The sequence below is a fragment of the Cyrtonyx montezumae genome, unplaced genomic scaffold (genome assembly GCF_038088225.1).
Source record: "Cyrtonyx montezumae isolate F1298 unplaced genomic scaffold, pur_monq_1.0 scaffold_11, whole genome shotgun sequence".
In the NCBI taxonomy this organism is placed as follows: domain Eukaryota; kingdom Metazoa; phylum Chordata; class Aves; order Galliformes; family Odontophoridae; genus Cyrtonyx; species Cyrtonyx montezumae.
The window spans coordinates 1,663,695-1,681,321 of NW_027071837.1; the positions used below are offsets into that span (position 1 = coordinate 1,663,695).

General features: G+C 64.0%; 1 protein-coding gene across 2 annotated transcripts; it reads left to right on the forward strand.

The window, feature by feature from the left end:
- Nucleotides 1-8,535: 8,535 nt before the first annotated feature.
- Nucleotides 8,536-15,917, forward strand: TSC22D3 (TSC22 domain family member 3). 2 transcript variants are annotated; one of them, XM_065729265.1, is made up of 3 exons: nt 8,536-8,910; nt 14,466-14,517; nt 14,957-15,917. In XM_065729265.1, the coding sequence occupies exons 1-3, from the start codon at nt 8,606-8,608 to the stop codon at nt 15,200-15,202; spliced, it is 603 nt and encodes a 200-aa protein (XP_065585337.1). In that variant the 5' UTR covers nt 8,536-8,605; the 3' UTR covers nt 15,203-15,917. The 2 variants fall into 2 exon arrangements, with proteins under 2 accessions (XP_065585337.1, XP_065585338.1); XM_065729266.1 differs by lacking the exon at nt 8,536-8,910 and adding an exon at nt 13,995-14,172.
- Nucleotides 15,918-17,627: the final 1,710 nt, after the last annotated feature.

Consider the following 17,627-nt stretch of genomic DNA (forward strand, 5'->3'; position numbering starts at 1 on the left):
CGGATAGGACACAGAGCTCCCTGGAGCCCCACTGCCCTGGGATCAGCCGTGGGAGGAAACCCAGGACAGCCCTGTTGCAACACGCCGTGGGCTGTGGGTGGGAACACAAATTCCTCGCACATCCCACGTTGCTCTTGGCCTGGCTTCCCCAATATTCCTTGGCTCACGTTTTGCTCCCTGCGTGCTCGCTGCTGGCTGCCCTCGTTTCCCACTGTAGGGTGGGGATGTGAGGCTGTGCCCAGGAACCTGCAGCCCCAGAGCTGCCAGACGGGCTCTGTCCCAGCATGTCCTACACGTGGCATGGGGATCAGAGACCTCCCTGCTGCTGGGGCCACGCTGCCAGCCCTGGGGCACAGGGAAAGTACCCAGCAGACTTGTCTGGGCTTCAGCTAATGCAGAGTGCTGGGGAGAAACCCACAGCGTGCCAGGTTGCCATCATTCCTGGTGGCAGTGGGACTCAGCACAACCTTGGCGGTGTGGCATGGCACAACCCCATGGCAGTGGGGAGAAGAGGCACCCAACTGGGAGCCACTGCACTGGGACTTGGATGGAAGTGGCAGCTGGATTAACAGGGAAGGTGGCTTTGGTGGCTTCACAACCTGGGTTTGGTTGCGCTGAAGCTGCTGTGTCCTTGTGCATGTGTTTGTGAACTGAGTTTCTGATGAATGCAAAATCCCTCCCATGCCTCGGTGCTTTGCTGAGGACCATGTTTCATGTACCTGGGTCAGGTTCATTCCTCCCCTTGTAGCAAAGAACGCTGCCCTTCCCTGCATCTAGGCCTCCTCATCTCCCTCCAGGACAATTACCAGCACTGTGGCACGGAGCACTCCCTTCCCAGCCCGGGGCTCCTCTTCACTCTCCCATTCTGAATTTCATTCGTGGGCTCAGCCCTCCAAGTCAAAGCACCAGCACATCATGGCACTGAGGGACGCGGTCGGCAGGCACAGTGGGGACAGGTTGGGGTTGGATGCGATGATCTGAGAGGTCTTATCCAACCTTAACAATTCCAATTCTATGATTCCAAAGCCAAAGTCAAACCAAATGTACCCACTGACATCCTGCCATGGTGGGCTCCCTCTGCCCCAGAAGACCCCATTGCTGGGAACCAAGAGATCTCAGTGCCTCCGCGGCCCCTTTGGCAGCTTTGGGTTGGAGAGTGGTGGTGAGGGGGAGAGCAGCAGCTCTCAGCCCTGCTGCTGCATCCCCCCGAGCACAGAGACACTGGGAGTGCCATGCCACAGCCCCTCTTCATCAGCATGCCACTCCTCTCGCCGCTCGTAGCAGAGAAGCTAAAAATAGAGCCAGCATTCATTCTACGCGGAGAGATTAAAACAAAACTTTGGGTTCAGCTTGCATGGAGGAGTGAGCCCAAATGTTCTCGTGTCTGTGACGAAGCCATAAATAGCAGTCAGCGTTCAGAAGGGACCATCGGGAGATGTGTGGGGCAGGCGGTGCGGGCAGCTCGTGGCTGCCATCGATGCCCACGAGCTGCGGGTGCTGCTGGGATTCTGCTGAGTCCCTTCAGCTGCAGCACCTTCAGGGCTGAAATCTCTGCAGGGCACGCAGGGCAAAGATGCCCCTGAGCCTCCCTGAGTGGAGGGGTGCAGAGGTTCTCGATACCAACATCAGGTTGGGAGGGGGTGACAATCACACTGCGTGTTTCTTGGCTGGAGCTGGGATTAAAACCAGCAGCTCCCAGGTGGACGTGCCCCGCACTCCCATCCCGATGGCTGATTCCCTTCACGAGGTGTGAAACTACATGCAAAAGCAAAAAGATTTGTTTTCCCACTTCGGGAAGCCACGACAGCTTGTGACCCTGGGCTCCCACCATCTGCTGCACACGTTGCCCACTTGGCGACACCTTCATGCGAGAAAACCCTTATGGGAAGCTCTGCAGCCAGCAGGAAGTGCTGCTGATTTCTCCTTTCTCCTTCCACGGGCTGATTTCTATGCCATACTCTTGGGCACGGCTCCACTCTCTGTCCCTGTAGGGAGTGATGAGCAGGACAGAGGTGCCAAGTCCCTTCCAAGAGCCTTCATCCAGTGCTGTGAGTGGCACTGGGCTGCTCTCGTTGCCCATCAGCCCCCAGCGCTGAGCCCTGCGCTCTTTTAATGAGGAGAGCTCGCTAAAGCGTGACTGGGTTCGGCAGTTAATTGCTGGGGGGAGCACAGGCAGTGGGGCTCTTTCATCCTTGGACAGAGGAGCAACGCTTTGAAGTCTCTTCTGTTTGAGGAAGGGTGCCCACAGAAGGGCTCTGCTCGGGGCACGGGGCTTCTGGGGCGGACAGGAGCAGCCCCACACACAGGCTGGCAAGCTGCAGTGTGGGAAGACCTGGGAGCTCCAGGTGGGGAGAAGGGCAGAGCGGTGGCAGAGCGGTGCTCCCTGCTGCTCCCACCTCTGCTTAGCGCATCCCGTGCTGCTCACTGAGCTCTGCCAAAGCATTTCACTCCGCAGCTCTATTCCTGGCCCAGAGCTGAGGACAAACCCCGTCTGCTCCCGGCGCTCCCCGATGTTCCCACCCAGTGCTGTTCTGTAGGAGACGTCCCCGAATTGGGCTGGAGAAGGGCGGCTGCTGTCAGCGGGGCACAGCGCGGCGTTCAGCATCGATGTGACAGCTCCGGTCAGCGCGGCCGCCAGCGGAGCACGAGCATGTGTGAGCTGAAAAGCCTCGGGGAGGCTGAAGACAAAAAGAAAGCGAAGAGCTCGTGTAGGAAATCGTCCCTCGGCTCTCACGTCTCCCTCCCTCCATCCTTCCCCGGCAGCTCCGCTTTGCGCCGTGCACGCGGTGCGCGGCATCGCTCGGCCTGGAGCTGGAGCAGTCTGAACTCAAAGCATCACCGAGAAAAAAAGAGCATAAAAAACCAAAAGCCCGACACAGCCGTGTCTGCGTGCGGCTCTCGCGCAGCTCCGCCGAGGGCCGCATTCCGCCTCGCGAAGGACAGGGAGACTTCCCCAAGGTCCTGGACGCCTCTCGGCCCTCTGTAGGGTGTGGCACCCACCCAATTCAAATCCTTCTTTCCCTCCCGGCCCCACGTTTGCAGGGTCCCCTGAGGCACAGCCCTGACTTGCTGTAAGGAGGCAGTGGGGATGCTGCAGGGTGTTTGCTGAAAGATGCCCCCGGGATGCTTCCACCCAGCAAACAGCTCAGTGCTCACAATTCCCCTTCAAACAAAAGGTCTGGAAGACCTTTGTGTGATGGCACGGTGCTGCTGGGGGCCAGGGGTGCCCTTTTCATTTCTCATCCACACTGCAGATGTGCTGGGACTGCAGAGTGTTTGCACATCACTGGGTGGAGGAGGGAGACCTGCAGCTTCGCCACTCCGTGTCCCATGGCACCGAGCTCCAATAGCCATGGAGTCATTCCAGCTGGAAAGACCTCTCAGATCTCCAGCCCAGCCCCAGCCCACCCCACTCTGTCACTCCCATCTCACACTGCTCTCTTGTGCTCTGTAATGGGCTGTCCTGGGTGCCCTGGGCAGGCGTTGCTGATCATACAGACAAGGCCACCTCTCAGACCCCAGCTGCAGCAGCTAAATGGGAACACGAGGGCTCCACATGTGCTTTGCTGTCTCTAAGCTCTGCAGATGGTTCCAGGCCAGCAGAGCCCTCCTCCCAGCAAGCCGTGCTTGCTCAGGTCCTGCAGGAAAGCTGTGCTCTGGGAGGTGCTGGAGCAAGGGTAGCATCTCACAGCCCCTCTCTGCCTCAAGCTGCAATGGGATACGGAGCTCAGCTGTGCAGCGAGGCACCAAATACCTCCTCCTGTCCACAGAGGACACGAGCAGGGCAAAGCAAGGCAGCCAGATCCACAGGCTGGGATCGGTGCGACGAGCTGTGGCCCAAGGGCTCCTTCAGCCCCACCCACAGGGTCCCCCCCATCCGAGGGCTCCAGCTCTGCCTTCACACCCCCGCTCCTCTCTCTTCTCCTTCCCTCTGCCATTTGCATGCCGTGCATATTCATGAGGGATGTGGCTAATTAAAGATTCATGCACGCAGCCCTCGCACTTGCAATTAATCGGAACGCTGCAGTACTCCTCGCATCCCTTCTCCCCCCTCTCCCCCCCCAGCACCCCCCCAGCAGAGCCTCGGGAGCTGCTATGGGGTGCAGAGGGTGCGGGTGCCCCAGTGGCTCTGCACACCCAGAGAGGGCTGATCCTACAACGGCTGTGGGGTGCAAGCCAAAGCAAGCTCGGTTACAGCACGATAACGCTGCTCTTGGGGGTGCTCGGGCACTTCCAGCCTTCCTGCAGATTATAAACACATATTTATTATTAATTTTATTCCGTCCCCGGTGCCAGGGCGCTCAGGATTAATCACCGCCGCTCTGCGATAAAGGGTCCGGGAGCCAATCTTCGGCTTTGCCTGAGATTTACTCCCCTTTGAAAACAAATATCCTGACAGGGAGACATTTCCTGGCACAGAGCTGCTCCGTTTAATTAGAGAGGTGATTCACGTTTTCAATCAGGGTTTAATACCGAGCCCTTTATGGGCAGCAGTGCAGCAGGAGCTCTGGGGAGGGAAGCTGGGGCTGCTCCGGCCGAGGCAGTGCCCCCTCCCCCCCCGATGGGGTCCTCGGGATGGCAGACACAGGGGCTGCATAATCCCAAAGGCATCACCAAGCTGCCCCAGCTGCGGGTGCCAGCACTGGAAAGCAAAGACACGGTCCCCATTCTGCTCCACTGTGGGGTAACGAGGAATAGGGACACCTGAGGAATAGGGACGTGAGCAACCAGGGCGGGACCCCAGCCTTGCACTGCCCCAAAGTGAGCATCCCAAGGTGGGGAGTGGTGCTGAGGGGTCCGGGGGAGCCCCACACGGTGACGTGCAGCGTTCCCAGCCACGTGCACCCTGCAGCTCCTGAGCATCAGCACCATCCGACTGCCCCATCCCGGGCACCGGTTCAGAAATAACGCAGACGCGGCCAAGGCCCATAAAATTAATTAGCTCTCCCTTGAAATTAAGCATCTCCAATGGGCGTTTCATGGAGATTTAATTAAAAGCTGAGCTGGAGCCGAGCCGGAGGGGGTTGGTGCGCAGAGAGCTGTCACCGCGTCCCCAACTCTGCACTGTCCTCGTGTGGCACACGGGGGTGCCCGTGGAGAGCCCCGCGTGGACTCAGCACTGCTCCCGAGCACCTCCCATCCCGGGGCATCCCACCCCCCCTCCTGCCTCGGCTTTGGGGCGGGCACCAGCACCTCTCCACGCACCGAGCCCCCCGCGAACCCACTCCGTGGGCACCAACCCCCCCGTGCTCCATCCCTCCTCTCAGAGCGGAGTGCCCGCAGTGCCAGCGCCGAGAACTTGCTGCCACCCAGCGGCTGCTGCGGGCACAGGTGTGGGAGTGCGCGCGCGTAGGTGCGAGCGTGCGCGCGCGTGTGAGCGCGTGCATGCAGCTGGGTGGGTGTGTCCGCATCCGCGCGTGTGCGTGCGTGCACTGGGCGCGCACGGGAGCGTGCACGGGAGCAAGGGCGGGGCTGCTTTGCGGGGTGTGCGCGCTCACGGCTGTCCCGGCGCAGCCGTCAGCGATGCTGTGCCCGTTGGTTTTGGCACCGACCGGGAGAGCGTTCAGCCCAATTAAACGAGTTTCCGCGCTCCATTGAGCATAATGAGACTTCGTACGTCTTAATAAAACCCTAATCTCATCTCTGCGGTCACTGAAAGGAGGGGGGGGGGGGGAAGGGGAAAGGGAGGGTCGGTGCTAGCAGCGGGCAGCGCAGCACCGGTGTTAATTAGAGACGGAATTAGGAGCGATCGCCACGGCGGAGCCCTTCTGCCTTTTCTATATGTCCCACTATAGGTTAGCGAGGGTGGGAAGGAGCCGCCTCCACCGCAGGGGCTTTCCGGGGACGGAGCTGCAGCCTGCAGACCCCCGTGGGGGGTTGGGGGGACGTATCTCCAGCTGGCAGCGCGGGTGTTCTCCTAAATGTCACCGCAGTGCCGCTCCGGGTCCCCGCTGCGGCTGCTGGAGCTGCGTGTGGCACTGAGGAGCCCCGCGGAGCGGAGAGGATGAGGAGGGGAAATGCCACCACGTGTCCCCACCGCCTGCAGTGCCGTGCTGGGCTGTGCTGGGCTGGGCTGGGGGTGCGGGAGGTGCAGCCCCACGGTGTGACCGTGCCCACCGCGTCCCTCCCAGCTTCCCCATCCCCGTCACACCCCCCGCATCATCACCCCATCCCCACCATGGAGTCACGAAATCACGGGACGTTTTGGGTTGGGGGGGACCCCAAGGATCATCCGGTTCTAACCCACCTGCCACAAGGCAGAGCCACCGACCTCTGCCACCCACCACGTCCCCTGCACGTCCCTTCCATCCTCCCCAACCCCACTGCCTCTGCCACGTCTGCACCTACCCCACATCTCCATCACCCCAGCCACACCGTGACTCCTCCATGCCTCCCCACGGCCCCATCCACCACCCCATCCATCACTCCCATCCCCACCACGCCGTGCACCCACTCTGTTGGGTTCCCACAACCCGTGGGGGGACGTGGGGGGACATTCCCACAGTGGGTGGGAGGGAACACATCGCAGGTTGGGAACGAAGGCCGGCAAGAAAGCGAGCCGAACATCCTGAATCCCATTGAGCACGGGGACAGGAGCAACCCCTGCAGGGAGAGACAGCACCTCCACTCCTGCTCGGGGGGGGGGGGGGGGGGGGAGGGGGGGAAACAATTAGCACGACGCTTGTAATTGCAACCACGGGCTGCACGAGCGGCCCATGGCACACCCCGAGGAGTGCACCCCCCCCTCCCCCCCCAATCCCAGAGCTGCTCCAGGGCTCTGCCGGGCACTCAGAGGGATTTGTTTGCCGGAGCGTTGCACGGCGCGGAAGGCACGAGCAGCATGCGGTGTGACTCACCGTTATGCAAGTGGCAGCTGTGGGGCTGGCACGGAGCGGCCGTGGGGCAGCCGGGGGGGGTCAGCGCTCTGCGATTTGGGGAGTAAAAACCGGGGGGGGGGAAACTAGGGGTCTCACGAGAAGGGTGTTAAGACAAGCTGCCCCACACGCTGCCCCGCACTCGGCCCCGTCCCCACGTGTTGTCCTTATAACCTGGGAGGTGGCTCCAGATCTTTTGGGGTCAGCACTGCGGGGTCCTGCAGGAGGACACCGATCCCACCGGGACATGGCAGAGGGGACTGCCACTCCCGTGCCACGCACGGCCTCGCTGCCCACCGTCCCCCCTCCCTGCGGTGACATCGGGCAGCAGATGCACTGTGCCCAGCGGGGATGGCGAGGGGGTGGCACCGGGAAATGTCACAGCTGTGACAGCACCGGGTATTCTTAGCCCCACATCGCAGCCCCGCAGAGGGACACGGGGACAGCAGCTGGCACCCTTGGGGACAGGTGGCACATGGCGTCTGCTGGGTGCCAGGGCTGCGTCCTACCCCGCTGTGCCCACGGGATGGCAGCAGCCTCCCTCCCCCACCCCCCAATCCCCCCCCCGGGGACCCACGGCCACGCGTGGGGCAGCGCAGGGCCCCACAGAGGAGCTATGTGTGACAGATGCCCGTGGCAGCCCTGGTGCCATGGCTCCTTGTGGGGTGGGGAGTGCTTCATCCTCCCACAGCACCTCCTCCTCCTCTTGTCACCTCCTCCAGGTGCCAGGTGCCGGCCGGATTCTGACCCACGTTATCTGCCCTCACCTCTGCCCGTCACACTCCTCCACCGCCCCCTGTGTGTGGGGCTGCCCCTCGCTGCCTTCCCCTCCTGCCCATTGCCCGTGCCCTCTCCCATCCCACGTTGACCTTTCCCCATGTCCCACCAGCACCGCTGCCGGGACATTCCCCGGTGTCCCCTGCCACCCCACAGCCCGGGGAGATGCTCCCACCACACTCCGTTATCACTTTCCGACCCCACAGCCCCACACACTGAGTGTGCTCTGCCCTCCTGGGGGCTCCACTTTCACAGACCCCCCCGTGGCTTTGCCCTGAGCCTCAGGACCGGGTGCCACGGCCACCCCAGGAGGCACAGAGGGTGACTGTGGGTCCCAGTGGAGCCTTGGGTGCCTATGGGGCACCGGGAGCCAATGGGATACACAATGGGGTTGATGTCATGGCCGTCCCGGGTGGCTCAGAGTGGGGGTCCCCGTGGGGCAGTGGGTGCCAATGGAGCAAAGGTGCCCGCGGGGCAGGGGGTGCCAGTAGGGTGATAAGTGCGCAGTGGGGCATTGTGTTCTCGTGGGGAACGGGGTGCAGTGGGGCAGCGGGGCGGTGTCGTAGGGCTGGGACGGGCAGTGGGGGGGGGAGGAAAGGGGGTGGGCTCCCGGCGCGGGGGGAACCGACGTCCCCGGGGCTGACACAGCGGCGGGCGCCACGGGGACAGCGGGCGCGGTGCCATCGGGGCGGGGGGCGGCACTGGGGGGGCAGCGGTGCCCTCGGGGGGAGCTCCGCAGCTCCGGGCGCTGCCATGGGGCGGTGCCGGGCTGCCCGCAGCGGGTGCCGGCGGGGCGGGCTCCCCGGGGTGGGGCGGCGGTGCGGGGCGGGGAGCGGGGCCGGGCGCTCGGGGCCGCCGTTCGCCGGAGCGGGGAGCGGAACCGGAGCGGAGCCGGGAGGAGCGGGGCCGGGAGGAGCGGGGCCGGGCGGCTGCGCGAGGCGCTCGGCCCCGGGATGTCCTCGTCGCCCGGCGAGCAGTGCCGCTCGCCCGTGGGGTTGGACTGCTGCAACTGCTGCCTGGACCTGGTGGGGGCCGGGGGGGGAGAGAACAACAACCCGGGCAGCCCCACCGCCAGCGGCTTCCGGCAGCTGCGGGAGCAGCTGGAGGGCGAGAACCTGAACGCGGCCAAGCTGAGCTCCATCATGCGCCAGGACTCGCTGGAGCCCGTCGTGCGGGACCCCTGCTACCTCCTCAACCAGGGCATCTGCAACAGGAACATCGACCAGACGCTGCTCTCCATCCTGCTGCTCTTCCACAGGTGGGTGCCCGCTGCTGGGGGCTGCGTGCCACGCTCCCCGGACCCCACGCACGTCCCCCCGTGCTCCGCCGTGCCCGGAGGGACGGGGACAGGGACTCGGACGGCTGTCACTCGGGGCGGTGCCGCCTGCAGCCCCTCGGGGGTCGGTGGGACGTGGGGAGCCCCCTCGCTGCCCCCATCGGGCGCTCCCGTCAGCGTCCCCAAAATAGCGCTGCGTGGGGGCACATGGCCCCGCACGTGGCACCTGCGTGACCTCGCCCCACGGCTCCCGCAGCCCTTGCATAACGCGGGGCCGACGCTCAGGTGGGAGAGGAGGAGCCGGGCTGCCCGCCAGCGCACCCACTGCACGCCCCGCGGGGGGAAACGGGGGCGCGACGCCGAGAGTTCCCCGCGTGCGTGGTGTGATGTGGGCAGGGAGGGAGGAGGGGACACGGGGGAGGGAGGTGACAGCGTCCCCGTCCCCCCCTCTCCCCGTGCATGCCGGAGACCGGAGCCGTGCACCCACAGAGCAGTGCCCGTGGGTACGGTGTGTCCGCTTTGGGGTCGGTGCCTGCACTGCCCCAGTGTGTCCCCGTATCCCTCCACGCCGTACCCACACCACTACCCGCCGTTGTTTTGCTCCAAGCTGAACTTTCTCCTCCTGGGGAACATGCCAGGTGGAGATAGCGAGTGGGGCGGGGGCTGCGGTGCCGGGGAACACCCCAAGAAGTGCCCCATGGGGACACGGCGCTGCCGGCACCCTGCTCGGTGGCCGAGGGCCCCATGGAGTCCTGTGGGTGAGGGAGCAGCGGGAGCAGGCCCGCCTTGGGGGGCACAGGGAGTCCACCCTCAGCACCCCCCCAGCCTGGTTTGGGGGTGCATGCTCTCTGCTGGGATGCAGGAGGGACGCTCCGTGCTCTTGCCCATAGCAAGACCAATCTTTAACCCTAAATCCTTAACCCTAAACCCAACCCCAAAGCTAATAATGCTAACCTCTAAACTTAGCACTAAACCCCACCCTGCGACCAACCCCAGCCCTAACCCCAACCCGAAGGCCAGCCCCCAAACTAACCCTAACCTTCCCCCTAACCCTAACCTCGACCCCAGTGCTAACCCCAATCCCTCCCGGGAAGGCCCTGGGGTGGTATCTGTGGCACGGCACTGCTCATCCCAGTCCGTCCCGTGCAGAACCCCGAGGGGCGGCCCCACAGAGTGCATTCCTGCGGTGCGTGGGCTGCAGTGACAAGGGGGCTTTGAGCAGGGGACAGCGGGTGGGCGTGGGGCCGCGAGCCGGGGCCGAGCTGCGTGGGAACCCCCCGTAAAAGGGGTCACTGAGCTCTGAGCGTCACAATCCCGCCCCAATGGTTGTGGGGCAGGGAGGCAGGAGGGCTGTGCTTGCCCCACGGCCGTGCCCCGCCGATGAGTGGTGTGCTAAATTTATCTGCTGGCGTGGGGACAGGAGTTTGTCACCCTCCGTCTGTGGTTAAATTTAGACCCGAGCTGGGGCCCCCCAGCACCGGGTATGGGGTGCAATGTAGGATCCCAAAAGAGATCCCATGGAATCGTGGAGCTGCTTGGGGTGGAGAGGTCACCGAGTCCCAGCACTGATGGGATAGCCCAAACTCAGTCCTATGGGGCAGGGTGAGGGAGAGGGAGAGGGCTGGGGCTGGGCTTGACTTTGGGGTTTGAAATGGGTTCAGGTGAGAGCTGGGGTTAAGGTTAGGTTTACGGTGAGGATTGGAGTTAGGTTCACAGTTATGGCTGGGATCGGGATGAGGGTTGGAGTTGGGGTTGAGGTTGGGGCTGGAGTTAGGATGAGGTTTGGGGTTAAGGTTAGGACTAGAGCTCGGGTTAGGATTAGTTTGGGGACTGGTTGTAAGGTTGCAATTAGGGCTGGGTTTAGGGCTAAGGTTACGGGTTGGTACTGGGGTTAGTTTTGGGGTCGGCTTGGGGTTAGGTCTTAGGGTTTGGATGGAAATATAGCACGGGGCTTTGGGGGTACTCTGAGGCCATCCTCACGCGGGGGCACAGAGGTGCCCGGACCCACGGGGCATGGCAGCAGGGTGACAGCTGCACGGCCCCGTGCCCTTGGTGTTGTTATTGTTCTGAAATATCAGCAGGGGAGGGCTGCAGTGCTGCATCCCGTTCCAAATGCCCGGCATGCTTCCCAAAGGCCAGGAGGGGTATTAATAACCGACCCCAAAGCGCCCGTCCCGGCCTGACCTCGGGGCTCAGCCCCCGACCCCAGTGCTGTGCATCCATCTGTCCGCATTTGGGTCCCATTAGGGCTGCCAAGCCTGGGCTGGGAGGGATGCTGGGTGGCCTGGGATGTGGGGTGGCATGGCATAGGGTGCCCGTGTGCTCTCCTTATCCTAACGAGCTGCCACCCAATTAGCGAGCCGGCCACTCCCTCACGCCTCCCATCCACGTGCTCTCCATCCCTGCATCCCCGAACGCAAAGGGACGCTGAGCAGGGCGCAGTGGGGCGGGGCGTGGGATGGGGTCCCGGTGACAAAAAGTTGGAGAGAAAGAGGAAAATCGCCGCTCTCAGCGGGGCTGCGCGCTCACACGCCAGCGAGCCGGGAACTGGGAGTACGGCCAAGTCTCTTTATCAGAGGAAGCAGGCCGCCCTACAGCTGGAGCAGGGGAGCCTGCCAGCCCCCCCTGCACCCAGCACGGCCTCCCCAGGGCGTGGGGAGAGGGAGGGGGGGGTACCCCTGGGTGTGGTGCCAGGGTGTAGGGGTTCCCCCCCGGTGCAAAGCGCCGTGGCCCCATTGCTGCCCGGCACCGGGGTTTGGGGTCTGAGGGGGGGGGGCACCAGCAGAGCGTGCCCGCTGTGTGATGGGGGGAGGGGTATGTGAGGCCCCCCACTAGTCCTGGGGAGGGGGACACAGTGTGGCATTGGGTGTGTGGGGCCGGGGGTTCCTCTGTGTGCATGCAAGCGTTGCTGTGTGCCTGGAGCTGGAGGTGTGCTCGGCACCGCCCCTCCCCAAGGCCACAACAGAGCGTTTCCCATGGCTCTGTAGGGCCTTCCTCCCGTTGGGACGGGGCCGTGGGACGGAGCAGGAGGGCCCGAGGGGGCACGGAGCGGCCAGAGGGCTGTGGGGCTGCCACGAGTGGCACTCACCCCGCAACGTGCAAGCAGGATGCGTCCGTGGGCACACACGTGTGCTCGCAGGGCGTGCGCACACCGGCGTGTGCGTGCATGCAAAGTGCCAAGGTGCGTGGGAACGCACACGTGTGCGTGCCACGGGGGTGTGCGAGGGGGGTGCGTGGGTCGCAAGCTGCACCCCAGCATGTGCGTGCACCCCACGATGCCACGAGCGAGCGCGGGGCTTTGCGTGGAACTGCCCGGAGGTTCCCACTGCGCCGCGGTTTGGGTTGCAGCGCGTGTGTGCGTCCCTTGGTGCCGCCAGTTCCCCCCGTCCGGGCCGAGGTGCTGAGCCGCAGCTCCCACGGCGCGGGGCTGCGTGGGATCCCGCTGCTCCCACGGGGATCCTGCCGCTCCGGGACCCCGGCGCGGTGCCACCGAGCGCGTCCTGCCCGCCTGGTGGCATCTCGGGGCTGTCACCCTGCGCACACAGAGCGCCTTTCACCCGCCCGCTGCCCCGGGTGACACGCCGGGCTCTGAAAGGGACAATTGAACGTGGCTGAGGTCACCCCCCCTGCGTCCCTACCCCGTGCCCACGTCCCCTCCCTGCGGCCCCGGGATGCGGCCAGTGCCCTGGCGGTCCCCTTGGAGAGCTGCGGGGAGCAGAAGGGACACAGAGGGGACACAGAGGGGCATGGCCGCGCCCCCGCCGTACTCTCCGAGCCTCTTCAGGAGGAGGGACTGGTGAGTGCGGCTCTGGGGGTCCAGGGGCTCTACGGGGCTCAGGATGGGGTTGGCACAGGGCGACGTGCCACCTCCCCACGGGGACAAAGGGACCCCCGTGTGTGCCCCCTCCACGGGTGGGTGGGCGGTCGGCTCGCCCATCCTACCCCCCGAAAGACCCACGAGGGTTTCAGGTGCGCCCCTCCTCGCTCAGGGCCACAGCACACTCCGAATATCAGAGGGTTGTTTTTGTTTTTCTTTTTTTTTTGGGGAGGGGGGGGTGTTCCACAGAGCACCCAGCGACGGGGCAAAGTCCCGCTGGGTCCAGAGAGCAACGATAAGCGGCGGGTGGGGGCAGGGAGCAAGGCAGGGGGGCAACGCCAGCCCAGTCTGAGGTGGGCGAGTGGGGCAGCAATGCCACCTCCACAGCTTTAGGGTGGCAACATCCCCCCCACCGCCGGCTTTAGGGTGCCCTATATGCAGCACACACACTCTGCAGCTCCATGCTTGCACCCCCTGTGCCCCCCAGCACTCCACGCAGAGCAGGAGGGGGGGGGGGTCCCGCAGCCCTGCAGCCCCGAGCCCGACCACGGGAGGGGGCTGCCCCCCCCCCAGCAGCACCGCGGGGTTACGCAAAGCGGGGGGGGCGGGGCAGCCGGCGGTTGTTTTGCTCTCGGGGTTGTTTTGCTCTCGGGGTTGTTGTTCGCTCCCGTTTCTGTTGTGGTTTTTTTCCCCCCTTTCCTCTCGTTGTTTTGTTCCGAGCCGATCTCGGTTCGCCGCCCGAGGATTCGTTGTTTTGAGCTCCGGGGTTTTTTGTTTCGCTCTCCGTTTCGCTTTGCTTCCCCCCCCCCCCCCACCCCCCCCCCCGCTTTTCACTTTTGCACCCCTTTTCTGTTTGTTCCGTTTCCTGCGTCCCCTTTTGCACGCTTTCCCAATCCGTGCCCCCTTTCCCTTTGCACCCCCTCGGGTTTGCAAGCCCCTTTCTCTCCGCACACCCTTCCCACACCCACCACCGCTCGCGCTGCCATTCTCCCCGCCCCACACCCCCCCCCCCCCCACATCCCACAGCCACCCTGAACTCGGCCCCCCCTCCCCAGCTCCCCACATTCGGGGCGGGGGGGGGCACATCGCGGAGCAGAGCGCAGAGGGGACCCCTTGCAATTAGCGGGCAATTAACGGGCAGCGCTCAGCATCACCGGGAGCGGCGCTGCGGCGCTGGGGGCGGCCCCCCCACCCCCCCAACCCCCCCCCCCGTGTCCCCGCCCTCCGCCCATATAAGCCGGGGCGGTGAGCCGGGCCCCGCAGTGCGCTCAGGACCCGTCGCTATCCGCCTCGATCCCCGCAGCCATGAGCACCGGCGTGTACCACTCCCCCATGGAGGTGGCTGTCTATCAGCTGCACAACTTCTCCATCTCCTTCTTCTCCTCCTTGCTCGGGGGGGACGTGGTCTCCGTGAAGCTGGACAACAGGTAGGGGCAGCCCCTGCCCCCCTCATTCCACCCCCCCCCCCCCACCCCCTCCCGGTGAGCGGAGTATTTATTGCCCCTCCGAAATGGGGCAGCGCTGCCTTGCCCCCTGTGGGGATGGCACTCTCTGTGTTCCGTGCCATTGAGAGATGAGCTCCACGCGTTACCCCCCACGCGCGGGGGGGGGATGGGGGGGGATTTCTCTCTCGGCGTTGCCGCCCCATTGAAGGGGAGGGTCGGGAGACACGGATCTCGGATGCTCGCTGCTAACGTGCACCTTCTCTGCTTTATTCCAGTGCCTCCGGAGCCAGCGTGGTGGCCATTGACAACAAGATCGAGCAGGCAATGGTGAGCCGCAGCCTTTTGTTGCTTTTAGGGGTGTTGTGGAGGGAGGGGTCCTCACTCCCGGGGGGGGTCCATGCCCAGCCTAGGGGTCCCCCTGCTCCCCAGCCTGTTGCTGGGCAGAGCGGCTCCTTTGTCTGCCTGCAGCTGGCAGTGCTCATTGGCTCCGGCTGCGCCGCAGTGCGCAGGGAAACAGGGGGAGATGAAGGGGGGGTGGGGGGGGGAATGGACCCTTCGGGGGTCTCGGGGATTGAGTGAGGCCCTGCAGGTGACAGGGAATGGCAGGCTGCCTGCACACCCTGAGCAGGGAGGTGATGGATCAGAGGAGGTGATGGATGGGGCGCCGTGGGCGTGCAGAGAGGGATGGGGCGGCCCTGTGGGGACATTCCCTGAGCACCCCACTGACAGTCTCCCCATCCTTTTCCTCCCCCCCCCCCCCCCCCAGGACCTGGTGAAGAACCACCTGATGTACGCGGTGCGGGAGGAGGTGGAGGTGCTGAAGGAGCAGATCAAGGAACTGGTGGAGAAGAACTCGCAGCTGGAGCGTGAGAACAGCCTCCTGAAAACCCTGGCCAGCCCCGAGCAGCTGGAGAAGTTCCAGTCACGGCTCCCAGCCGAGGTGCTGCACCCCCAGGAGCAGAGCCCCGCGGTGGCTCCCCCAGCCCAGCACTCGGGGGGTTCTGCGGTGTAAGGTGGCTCTGTCCTCGGGGTGGGCAGAGCCACAGAACTCTTTCTACTTCATCTCCTGCAACGATACCAAAAGAAGCCAAGTTTTTCCGCCTTGGCGCAGAGGACTGCCGGAGCCCAGTGCCAGGATGCTCGTCCCTCTGGGAGATGCCGGTGGCTGACCCCTGCCCGTCTGCCCTCCCCACGTTGTGTGGGGCAGAGCTCGCCGAGACCCCGTGGGGACGTGGCTGGAAGGAGCGCGCCGAGCCCCCAGCCTAAGGGTGGGGGGGTGGGGGGGGAGCAGCCCAAACCTGGACTTGAGCAGCTGTCGTGGTTGCACGCACGTCGGCGTGGGGATTACAAGGAGAGAAAGAGAGAACGACAACGAGAACCAAAAAAAAAAACCCAAAACCCAAAAAACAAACCCAACCCAACCTTGTTTGAGTCGTTGAGGTGAGCTGTGTCCATGAGGTGCCCAGGATGCTGCGGGCAGGCTGTGCCCTTCCGTGTGGGATTTGAGAGGAGACTGGAACAGCACGAGGCTGAAACTGGGGGAACTGGGCGGCCAGTGGCCCCCCAAAACAGCCCCCAAATGGGGGATGGCAGCGGTGGGTGTGGTGCTTCTCCCCCCCCCCCCCAGAACGACGGGACGTCCCTGCAGACGTTGGACGGTTGGAGCCGTGACGTGGTGGTGTACATTTTTAGGTAGAAATGGCAATAAAGTCTACTTTTTGATAGAAGCACGTGTCCCCACGCCGTGTGTCTGGGGGTGGGGTGAGATTGGGGGTGGAATGGGACTGCCGTTCCCGAGGTTTTACCAACCCTTTGGGTTTCGTGGTGCTGCCCCTCGCTGAGCCCCACTCCTCGCGTGTGGGTCAGCCCCTCTTGCTTGGGCTCCTGTGGCATTCTGGAGATGAGAGCAGCACCCTGCATGCTACGGGTGGGGGAGGTGAGCGGGTCCTGTGGGGTCTCAGTGCCCCCATGAGTGCGGGGATGAAGAGCTGTGCTCTTCCTCCATGGCACCTTGCAGCCCTGAGGGACTCTGTCTTTCTGGACCGCTCTGTAGCGCAGTGTGAGGCAGAGCTGCGTGCAGCTGGGATGGATGAGGGCTGTGGGTGCCCCGTGGCTGGTGGGGCTGAGGTGTGGGGTGGGTGCAGGACCCTCCTGCGGGGGGGTACCACGGGGGTTGTGCCGCGGTGACCGCATCCTGCCTCCTCCCAGCGCGGCTTCAGGCCTGAGGGCGGTGCAGAGCTGATCCGACATGAGTCACAGCGGGGCTGGGGATGGTTGGTGCCAAGGAAACGCCGATAAACACCAAAACACAGACCCACGGAGCACGGAACTCTATGAGGCATCTGTCCTCGCCCTGATCCACTCCCCCCCTCCCCAAATCCCAGGGCTGGGACCTGACTGTGGGCAGTGCCACAGCCCTGCAAGCTTTCCCCCTGCTGTGTGCACGCAGGGCAGTCCCAGCCTGCAGGAGTAAATATCTGAGGTGTGGGGATGGGGCACAATGCTCTGTGTCACCACACACCGTCCTCTGTTCCCCCACCCTTCTGCAGGGGGTGGGCAAAGGCTGACCCCCCTCATCCCACTCAGCCCACGCACCCCAAAACCACTTTCCCAGCTACTCCTCCTCCCTTCCCCTCCCCCTCTCCCCCCATGGGCAGAGCATTGGCAGCGTGGTGTGACACGGGGACAGCCAATGGCACAGGCAGAGCAGCCACAAACCCCTCCCTGCTGCTGGCAGGGCCCCCCCGCGCTGCCCACTCCTTCGAGACTGATGTCCCCCCTCCTTGCAGTGTAGGGTATGACAAGGGACTCTCCTTTTCTAGGACCAGTCATGTGTCACCCCCCCCCCATCCCCACCCCGTGGCAGAGATGCACGGGTTTGCTGCGGTGTGGGCAGTGAAGGGTTAAGGTGTTGCGTCAGGAAGTCTCTAAGAAACGGAGGATTCGTTGAAAATGTAAAAATAACAGAAGAAGCTGTTGGGCTGAGCGGGGCTTTCCCAGCATGGGGGGACCCTGGCACCCATGGCAACTGTGCCCCCAACACAGAGCACGCTGCAGCACCCCCACATGTGGGGTGGGGGAGGGGATGGGGGCGAGGATGGAGAGGGTGATGGGATGAAGATGAAGATGGAATGGATGAGGGTGGGGGAGGTGATGGGGAAGGGATAGGCTGGAGATGGGATGGAGATGCGGATGGTGTGACAGATGGGATGCAACAGGGATGGGAAAGGGGATGGGATGAGATAATGATGGGGAGGGGATAAAGAGGGGACGGGCTAGAATGGGATAGAGGTGGGGATGAGATGGGGATGGGACAGAGGAGGGATGGTGTTGGGGATGGGATGGGATGGAACAGAGATGAGGATGGGATAAGAAGATGAGGATGGAGTTGAGGGCAGGAAGAAGATGAGGATGAAGTTGAGGGCAGGGAAAGGTCC

Bases quoted from the DNA above. Each gene is read 5' to 3' on its own strand.
- TSC22D3 (XM_065729265.1), top strand. From the start codon at position 8,606: ATGTCCTCGTCGCCCGGCGAGCAGTGCCGCTCGCCCGTGGGGTTGGAC. The intron at 8,911-14,465 runs GTGGGTGCCCGC...GCTTTATTCCAG, and splicing joins ATCCTGCTGCTCTTCCACAG to TGCCTCCGGAGCCAGCGTGG. The intron at 14,518-14,956 runs GTGAGCCGCAGC...CCCCCCCCCCAG, and splicing joins ACAAGATCGAGCAGGCAATG to GACCTGGTGAAGAACCACCT.